Raw genomic sequence first — 10,388 nt, forward strand, 5'->3', positions numbered from 1 at the left:
CCCGGATTCTTGATTTTTCCTCCAGCACTTATCGACACCTCCCACGGTCCATTTACTTATTATATCTCCCACTTGCTGGAGCACCAGTTCCTCGAGAGCAGGCTTCGTCGTCTTGTGCTTGGTTGTGCTCGCAGTCCCCAGACCAGAGCCTGGCCACGCGTGGTTCATGGATGCCTTACTAAGTGGAAGATGTTTGAACTACGTCATGCCCCCTGGGAGCTGACAGGGGGTACTCTGGTGGCGCACTGAGATGCTCACCACAAGGCCAGCAGTTCAGACCCACCAGTTGCTCTGTAGGAAGCTGAGGTTGTCTGTTCCCCCAAAGACTTCAAGTCTCCCAAGCCCAAAGGCCCCCTTCTAATTTCTCTTGTAGGGTCACTGGGTCAGAACTCACTCAATGATGGTTTGGTAGGGTGGGCTGTTTCTTGGGGGGCTTCCCCATCCCTGAGGCCTCCTGGCGCTGGCAGGTGCCACTGGGAACTGGCCCTTTTTCCATTGGAGGGCTCGCCTGTACAGCATCTGTATTCTGTGCAGTGTGGGCAGCGGCTAGGAATACCGGCCTTGCAGTAACTGGACTGAAAAGCAAGCACAGGGCTGGGCACCAAGTAGGGGTGCGCTGAGAGGCGGTAACAGACTTTGTCTCTTTCAGGCTCCCCACGCCTTTCATGTCGAGCCTTTATCTGAGGTGAGCCTTTGACAGCCCCACAGGCTTTATCACCATTTTATAGGTGAGGAAACTGGGGCGAAGAGGGGCAAAGTACATGCCCGAAACCCACGACTGAAACTGGGGAGAAACCCTGCTCCGTGCTGTGCCCTCTGTTCCAGAAGCCCCGCTGATGCTAATCAGGAGGATGTGGGCTGCCCTCAGAGCCCCACCCTCCATGGCCCCAGGGGGCGTGGGTGAGGCTGCCAGCAGCGAATGAAGTTGGGCTAGCAGGTCCACGGCCCACGCCCCCGGGGAAGCAGGGCTCTTTCTTCTCTGAATGGGGCTGGGAGCCGGCTAGACAGCTACACCATCTCTCAGAGGACCCGGGATGCAAACACTCTTGGAGAGGAAGACCACCAGAGCCCCGCTCTTACTGGGCAGTCGTTCGAAGCAGCAAAGGCTACCTCTGATGTTTCGAACCACCCATCACCCTGTAACTTCTGACGCAGGTCACCCAGGGGGCACAGGCCTGGCTCGCCCAGTGGGCAGTAGATACGGAGATTCAGAACCAGAGTCCCAAGAGCACACGCTTGGGCGTCACGCATTTAAACAGCAGCAGCTGGGTGACAGACGTCTGACGTGGGCCATCTTAGGCCTCATGGGGCTGGCGGCGTGAAGGCACTGGATGGGGAGGCACAAACTGCATCCCATCAGGGACTCCTGCTGCCCCCCACCCAGAGCAGGTCAGAGGCTGTTGCAGGAGTGCGGGACAGGAGGTCAGAGGGGAGCGGGCAGCCTTCCACAGGAGCCTGGCAGGCCAGCGCACCCTGGCTCTCAAGCATGTGTTCTGAGCACCCAGTGGTGTCGGACTGATGACACGCCACCAACCAGGGTGGCAATGCCATCATCCCCAGCCCAAGGATGGGTGCTCCTGGCTGGGAAGTGCCATGAGAGCAGGTCCTAGCTGCCAGGGGAGCTCAGTGCCATGGAGCAGGGTCTCCATGCCCCAAGACATCCATCCAAAGAGTGGCTGAGGAAGGGGGGGTGACAATGGCTCTGGTCTGGTAGCCAGGACAGGTTGTCTGGAGGCGTAGTCAATACGTCCAGCCCCAGCCTCATCCACATCCAGTTAAGGTCACTTTAGGTACACGTGCTGGTGGAAACGAGGGAGCGGTCTAGAGCGGTCAGTCGTGTAGGAAAACCACTGAAGTCCTCTGAGGACAGTGAGGCAGCCGCGCTGCTTTGAACAGGGCAGGCTAGGAGACAGAGTGGCCTGAGAAACGGTGGGACTGGAATGGGAGGGGAGAGGCTCCAGCAGCTAGCAGCTCAGCGGGCCTGGGCCCCTCTCCTCTTCAGGAAGTCCCTGGCAGGCAGGCAGAAGAGCTCACGCCCTGAGGGATGGGCCCTGGGGTCACCTTGACGGCCAGGCCTGGCTGGAGGGCTCGGGTCAGAACTCATCCCTCGGCTGAGGGGGCCTGTCCATGCCGAAGAAGGAGGATGACTTCCCCTGGAGGTCCCGCTCCCGCTTCACGAAGGCGGTGAAGGAGGAGACACAGTTGCCGATGAAGTGGTCCGCTTCGCCAAGGATGTACAGGTCGATCTGGGCCACCTCGGGTCTCAGGCTCACCACCTTCACCTGAGGGGGGGAGGGCAGAGCAGGTAGGCTGAGGTGGCTGCAGGCCGAGGTGGGCGGCTGGGCCACCTCATCCAGACACCCCAGCCTTCTTCCCTTGGGGTGACCTTAACAGCAAAAAGGGGAGCAGGGCAGGTGACGAGGAGCCAAGCGTCTGGCGGTGCTGCCCAGCTGCTTCCCTTGCCCACGGTGTGGCACCCTTCCCCTGGCACCTGACATGCCCAACGCTGGCCTCAGCCCTAAACGCATCCTTCACTCCCACCTTGGTGCCTTCTCTCGGGCTGTTCCTCTGCCTGGACTGCCTTCCCCGCAGCCCTCAGCGACTGAAGCTCTGACTGTATGCAGGCTTAGCCCAAGGTCCAGGCTTCTCAGAAAGCCTGGGTCACTCACTCTACCTCCACAACTGAGCCGGTGATCGGACCAAACAGGCCTCGCCCTTGTCCCCCACCTCCCAGACAAAGGTCCTGCCTGCCCTCTCCCAAGACACCCCAGGGAGCAGCTGTCAGCTCACTACCAGGGAAGAGCAAGGCTCAGAACCGAAAACAGAACACGGTGAGTAGCTCAAAGTACCCAAATGCATCAACTCTGTGATCAATTCACACACACACACACACACACACGCCCCCCAAAAACTCCCTGGGACTCCCCGCGTGCTCTGCTTGAGCACGAGGTCGGGTGTGGGCAGAGCTGGGGCTGAGAGCTCTGCTGTCATACAAAGATTTTGGCAGAGTGAGAACCAGCCTCCTGTCACTCAGATCAGGACCCAGAAATACTAGTAGCTCCACTGTGGTCAAAATCCCCCAAACAATTCCATCCCTGCCCTGAAACTTACCCACCTGTGTCCTACCCACTAGAAGGAGATCTGGGGCCTCGTGGGTAAACGCTACCCCAACTTGGGGCGGTATGGTCCCCTCAGTGATAGAATGCAAGGGTCGGGTCAGAGGACACCCAAGCTCTTTCCAGCTTGGACACTCGGACTGTCTACAAAATGGGTGGACAGGAGAGGGCATGGGTGCTCTTCGACATAAACCCAAAGGCACCCACTGCTGGGAAGTGGATGCCTGCCTTTGAAGGTCGAATTGTGCATGTGGGGGCCTTCATTCATTCAACATAGGACGCTGACCAGGCCAGCCCCTTTGCCCGTACATACTTCTTCCCCTCCTCCCCAGCCGAGTGAACCGCCACCACGCACCATCCCCACAGGTGCACACAGGGATTTACTACTCTTCCTTAAGCATCACTGAGGACCAAATAGCCTTCCTTGTACCCTGCAGCCACCTGCTGCATTCACCCAGGACAGCTGACTGTACTCAACACTCAATTGGTACCAGGATGGTTTAACTGCTGTACAGCTGACCTTCACAACCCTCCTGGGACGAGGACACAGCACAGAGGGGATTCAGCCCAAGGTCTTCAACCCTCTGCTGCCGTGGGTCTCTACCAAGGGACCACTTTATGTCCTTCCCCACCAACATGGCTGGGAGCTTCCTCTGTGGGAGGCACCGTCCTAGGTGTCTGTCCCTGAGGAGGCCAAAGCATTAGGCTTATTAACAGTGGCTTGGCCTTGAGTCTTGCCTCGCAGGAGCCCTGCACCTTATAAGAAGACAGATGTGTTTCTGCAGCCTGGGCACTCTTAGCCAGACCCATGAACCCCTGGAGTGGAGGGAGCAGTGTGGAGACAGCCCAGGCAGAAAGCCTGGTGGTGAGATACCGTGGTGCACCTAGCTGGGGCAGTGGGGCAACCCTGGTTATTTTATGGGACCCTCCCATCTGCAAACGCCCTCCTCCCACTCTCACGCCTACCTTCCCTTTGAGGAGCTGCTGGATCTCGGGCACGTAGCTCTCAGAGTCCGTGGCGATGTAGACAGACTGGGCGTTGAGCGCCTGCACCCAGAGCTTCACGGCGCGCCGTACCTCCTTGAGGTCCGGGAGGCACATGGTCATGGTGAGGGGTGCCGCTGTGCCTCGGCCGTAGCCCACACACTGCGGTGAGGCCATGAAGTGGGAGCCTGCTGTCCCGTCCTTCAGCATGGCGCAGGCATTTTTCTGTAGGGACACAGACCCGGGGCAGAATTCAGGTCAGGCTACTGCCCCCAGGGCCCCAGGAGCAAAAACAGGTGATTGGAAAAGGGCAGGCAATGCTGGAGGGGCTCAACTGGCTTTTAGGTTTGTTTAGTAAAAACGGGATTGAGGAATACAACAGAACAGTACCAGAAAGGGAAGCTACAACAAAGAGTAACAGGGGCTCTGTGTGTGTGTGTGTTGGGGGGGGGCGGGGCGGGACGACAACGTATTTTCTCTTTGAATTTACTTTCTTGAGAATTCACAGACCAAAACATATACCAAGTCTAGTTTCTACCTGTACCGTTCAGTGACACTGGCTACATCCTTTGATCGGTGTAACCATTCACGCCCTGCTTTTCTGAGCCGCTCCTCCGGTTAAGACAGGCTCATGACCCCTAACGTTTCTAGCTACTCTTTCAAGCTTCTCTAGTCTATTTGAGCCCGTGTACACTACAGCTCTCAAAAGTGCGACACACAGATCTGTTTTTAGAGCAAAGCCAAACTATGGCTTGATTTTAAGATTTCAGCAGATCATTTAAAGATGAATTCGGGTCAAGAGTTTCAGGGGTTCATAATTTCCCACCCTCCTCCCCATGGCTCCAGAGTCTATTCAGCATATCCCTCGTTTTGATCAAGAGTCTTCTACAGAATCTTTGATCAGAATGTTCAGCAATGGAAGGCAGACCTCATGCGGCTCTTCTGGTCTCCTGGCAAAGGAGGCGGTTGTTCACAGAGGCCACTACCCACACATCCCTGTCTTCCTCCTACTCCTGACCCTCCTTCCTCTGTTGCTCCACAGGAAGAGAGGCCCATGGTTGTGCCTTGGGTGACCACTTGGAAACCTTTAAGACCCCAGGCACTACACAACAAACAAGGAGGTAGAAGAATGAAACATTGTTAGATCAATGACCTGGGATAGCCCATGAAAACATGACCTCAAACCTCCAAGCCAGGGAACCAAATCCCATGAAGTATTCGGCTGTACACACAGCCTCTACATCTAGTTGTCCTTCTGTGTGTGTGATTGTAACTTATGTATCACACTTTTGCCAATTCAACTTTTGTAAGTGTACGACTTAGGGACAGTAATCAGCTGTACAACCCTACCTTTCATCAAGGTAACTTCCCCATCCCTGGTATCTCCTGGAGCCCTGGTGGTATAGTGGTGGTTACAAGTTGGGTTGCTAACTTCAAAGTTGGTAGTTCGAAACCACCAGCCACTCCTTGGGAGAAATATGGGGCGTTCGACTCCCATTAAGAGTTAACAATCTTAAGGGGCAGGTGGGGGGAGGAAGGGGGAGCCAATCACAAGGATCTACATATAACCCCTTCCAAGAGGGATGGACAACAGAAAAGTGGTTGGTGTAAGACATGGAAAAAAAAAATTTATAAATTACCAAGGGTTCATGAGGGAGAGAGGGTGGGGGAGGGGGAAATAAGAACCTGATACCAAGGGCTCAAGTAGAAAGAAAATGTTTTGAAAATGATGATGACAACATATGTACAAATGTGCTGGACACAATGGATGTATGTATAGATTGTGATAAGAGCTGTAAGAGCCCCCAATAAAATGATTTATTAAAAAAAAAAAAAAGAGTTACAATCTTGGAAACCCCACAGCCCTGTCCTAGTGTCACTGAATCAGCATGGACTCCATGGTGGCGAGTGTTTTGGCTGTTTGTTTTTCTCCCCTTTTCCTACTCCTTCTTGTCCCTGGTACCCATTAATCAGCTCTGGTCTCTACACATTTGCCTTTTCTTGTCTTCTTAGAGAGGTGCGGTCATACAACATTGTCCTGTCCAATAATGTGACTGACTCATTTCACTCAGCATAATGTCTTTTAGTTCCATGCACATCGTAGCATGTATCAGGCCTGTTTCTCCTGCCAGCTGACTAGTCCACGGTATGTGTGCACCGCATCTTTGCATATCCATTCGTCATTTGATGGGCTTTTAGGCTGTTTGCACCTCCTGCCTGTTGTGACAACTGCTGCAATGGATATTGCTATCCATGTCTAGTTTTGAGCCTCGGTTTTCAGATCGTTGGGATATATACCTAGGAGTGGGATTGCTCGGTCCCTTATAGCCACATTTTTAGTTTTTGGAGGACAGTAGGATGGCACTTACATAATCTCCCGTCAACCTGAGCACAGGGGTAGAGTCTAGCCTGCCAACCAGGTCACAACTTGGACCTCATTTGGAGGTGAGACGGAGATAAATAGCTCACTGGAGGCCAGATCCTCTCTCTCTGCCTTCCTTTCCTGCTGTTGAGAGAGCTGGCGGAGACACGTGGAGACCCATGCCAGTACTGAGATGCTTCCACCGCTACGGGATCCACAAGATCTTCTACCCAACTGGCTTGCGATCATCCTGCACTCAGCAGCATTGTATGTGTTGTGTGAGTCTTAAGAGGAATTTAGAGACTAGTATCAGATACACGGGCTAATTTTGGACTTAGGGACTTGATCTGGAATGGGCAGAGATGTTTTAATTTACAATTACTCTTTGATATAAAACTATCTCTTACACACATATGCGTGTCTCTGGATTTGTTTCTCTGGTCAACCCGGACTAACACATTAAACAATAACCAGTCACACTGTGTTTCCGCATGGCCGTACCATTTTACATTTCTACCAGGTGAGGGTCCCAATTTCCCTGCATCCTGGCCCATGTTTGCTGTATTGTTTATTGGAGTGGGATGGCACCTCATTGTGGTTCTGACTTAACACCAATGACAAGGAGTTTGGTGGCCATTTGAATGCGCTCTCTGATGAGATGTGTATCCCAGTCCTTTGTCCACTTTATGACTGGGTTGCCTTTTCGTTTTTGTCAGAGATTTCTACATATTTTGGTTCTTAGATTCTGTCGGATATGAAATCTCCCGAGATACTATTTTTTATAAATGTCCTCTTCTTGGGCATACTGTATTATCTGGGACTACCAGTAGACGTCTACACAGTGGAGGCTACAATGGGCAGCCTTATCGGACTCCTGACTTTTGTGGGAAGGGTTCTGATAGCACTCTCGTGGTGCAATAGAGGATGTTTGCTGTGGGTTTCAGAGACAGCCTGTATCAAGTTCAGGTGGGTCCTGTCGATTACTGGTTGGCAACATATTGAACTTGTGAACGGGAGCTGACTGTTATCAGATGTTTCTTTGGCCTTTACTGAAATGGTCATATGATTTTTCTCCTTTGGGTGGTAATGGTAAACTTTATTGCATTCCTGAGATAATTTCTGCTTGCTCATGTTGTGTGTCTTTAACACACCTTTGGATTCCCTAATAGTTTCCTTAGGGTCTAGGCACCTAGGTTCCTAAGCGAGCACAGGTGGTAATTTTCTGAGTTGCTTCTACCTGAGTTTGGTACTAGCGTTCGGGTAGCTTTATTTATTTGTAAAAATGGTTAGTATCCTGTGTCGTTTGATTTCTAGGCAAGTCCCTTAAAGCTTTGCCCCTGGTGGCACATGGTCACATGTTGGGCTGCTAACTGCTAAGCCAGCAGTTTGAAATCACCAGCCTCTCCTTGGGAGAAAGATGAGGCTTTCTACTCCCATAACGCGTTAGTCTCGGAAAGCCGCGGGGCAGTTCTATCCTGTCCTATGGAGTGGCTACGAGTCAGAACTGACTGAATGGCAGTGAGTCTGGCTTGCTGAAGTTTTGACGGAAACCACCCATACCCTAAATGGGGCCTGCTTTCTGTTCTTTATGAAATATGGGAAAGGAGAAAGCTTGGTGACTAAATGTGATTGCCTCTTCAACGGACTATGAATATATTTTCATCTAACTCCACACTCTCTATGCTTTTCCACACTGGCATTTCTTTTTTTTTGGTTCAATTTTGTTTTGTTTTTTCATTCTTTTTTTTTTTTTCACTGGCATTTCTAAGACACAAACTTGAGGAGACTCTGGTGATCAGGCCCAGGTGCTCCCACTAAGAGGACAACCTGACCGGGTTCCTGGACATTTGCGGGACCTTCAGATGCCAGGAGGAGGAGGAGGATGAAGCTTTCATTGCTTGGGAGCCCCACCCACTTTCCTTCCCACAGCTTCTTCTCAAACCCGGAGCTGGCCCCCAGAGGACTCCTGGGCTGGCCATCTCTCCCCGGCTTGCTGCCTGACCTGGGGCTTAGCTTGAAAGCTCAGTTTATCCTTCTGCCACGTGAGGCTCAAAGGGCCCTGTTAAAATAAGAGCTGACAGGCAGGTGCTGTGGGGCCTCATCTCTGGTGGGCGGCTGTGGGACCATGAGATATAAAGGCTGCGGATGTGGCAGAGTGGGAGCCCCCAGGCTGCTGGCGGGGACCTAGTGCCCTGAGCTCAGGGGTGGGGAGAGGTCGGGGGAGTTACCCAGTCCGAGCCGATGCGCAGGTGAATGCCCACGTAGGGCCGGCTGAGATGGGTGTGGATCTGGGCCTGTCCCACCTGCACCATCTCCTCCGACCACACCATGTATTTCTGGAGCTGCCGATGCTCCTTCAGGACCGGGAACTGGGCTGGGGCCCCTGGCAGGGCGAGCACCGGGTGTTCCTCTGGGGGAAATCTAGGTGCGAGAGGGAAGTAAGGGAAGTCAGAAGGAGGCTGCAGAGAGGGCCCGGCTGCCCTCTCCCTCTACTCCCCAGCCAGAGACAAAGGCTGGCACTGCACCATGCCCCAGATGTCCTGCACAGGGGCCCCTGAAACACGCAAGAAGCCTGCGAGGTTGTGAAATCTCAATGGGCTGATAGGAAACCTTGGTGGCGGCGCTGGCTGGGGACACGATATGTATCCTGTCTCGCCATGCGGAATTTACAACTCTCTTTTGCTTGTTTAACAGTTAGGCATTTACAGTAGACCATCCCAACCTTTTGTGTGTCGGACTAACTCCCAAGTGGTGGTGCGGTCGCTCCCAAGAGGGCGGGCTGTCTGGATCTGGCTCTGCCCTTTGGTCCACAAGGCAGGGCTGAAAGGCATGGCTGCTCCTGAGGGCCCTGGACCAGGTGCTCTCACGGGGAATGTGTGTGTTGGGAGCCAGGGAAGGAAGAGCCAGGCCTACCCTGGATGCTCCACAGGTCTGCAGATACGGACCCTATTACACCTTCCTTACCACATTTCTCGAAGGATTTCATGTCCGTCTGTCTACCCAGCTGGGCTCAGGCCTCCGGTGGCAGTGGCCTCACGGTGTCCAGAGCACTGTGCTGCACATGCGTGAGCTCGGTCAATATTTGCTGACTGGCTGCATGAGGAGCAGACCCGTGTTCCCTGAGCCCAGCCCGTGGCCTTGGCAGCACAACACAGCAAGTGGTCCATGAGCTCCCCATGCATGTTGCAAGCCCCCTCGACCGAGCGTGCCTTCTTCCCCTGCCAGGCAAGATTCTTTCCTCACCGTTACAAAAATGGGTGCCGCCCTCCGGAAGAAGTTCTACACGTCACCTTGTGTTCTGGTCACTCGGGCACCTTTATGCATGGCCACTGAAGCACTGGAAACGGCCCAGCTTGTCCTTCAACAAGCAAACGAGCTGAACTGCCCGGGGACAGCCTCACCCCGGAACAGTCCATAGCTTACAAAGGGGATCGTGCTTAGTGACGGGAGCCAGTCCCCAAAGGGAATCACAGAAATGGACACCAGATCTGGGGGACTCCTGAAGAGGCCCCTGTGATGACAGAGCTGGGTAGCACCCTGATTGTGGTGAATGTCCTGATCTGTACATGCGATCAGATCGTACAGGACCAAGTGCAGAGCGAGCGAGCGAGCGCCTGTGAGCGTGCGTGCGCCCACTCGGGCACAGGTGAACCTGGAGAGGTCTGAGGCAGACTTGTATTAATAAGCCGATGAGCTGTGACAATGTCCACAGCCTGCTTGCGCTGTCGTTTGCAGGAGGTTCGGGGACCCGTGGGGGACTGTGGGTAAAAGGCGACACGATTGCTTCTGTGGTATTTCTTACAAGGGTCTCCAGAACCCCTTCACTGAAGGATGGTGACCGATGTCCAGGGAGACAATGTCCCGGCTCGCGTGTCTGTGGCTTCCCTCCGCTCTGAAGAGTTTGTAGGATACGGACCTTAGGAAAG

The 10,388-nt window shown here is 53.6% G+C and overlaps 1 protein-coding gene across 2 annotated transcripts in view; it reads right to left on the minus strand.

Moving 5' to 3' along the window:
- Positions 1-1,214: 1,214 nt before the first annotated feature.
- POFUT1 (protein O-fucosyltransferase 1) overlaps positions 1,215-10,388 on the minus strand; it is a 20,543-nt gene continuing 11,369 nt past the window's right edge. For both annotated transcript variants that reach the window (XM_045295258.1, XM_004697915.2), the window contains 3 exons: positions 8,691-8,883; positions 4,083-4,325; positions 1,215-2,282 (listed from right to left, as the gene is read on the minus strand). In XM_045295258.1, coding sequence (XP_045151193.1) covers positions 2,094-2,282; positions 4,083-4,325; positions 8,691-8,883 — 625 coding nt within the window. In that variant the 3' untranslated portion in view covers positions 1,215-2,093. The remainder of the gene's footprint in view (positions 2,283-4,082; positions 4,326-8,690; positions 8,884-10,388) is intronic.

The sequence above is a fragment of the Echinops telfairi genome, unplaced genomic scaffold (assembly GCF_000313985.2).
Source record: "Echinops telfairi isolate 266 unplaced genomic scaffold, ASM31398v2 ScPeMD7_5592;HRSCAF=6446, whole genome shotgun sequence".
Taxonomy (NCBI): Eukaryota; Metazoa; Chordata; class Mammalia; order Afrosoricida; family Tenrecidae; genus Echinops; species Echinops telfairi.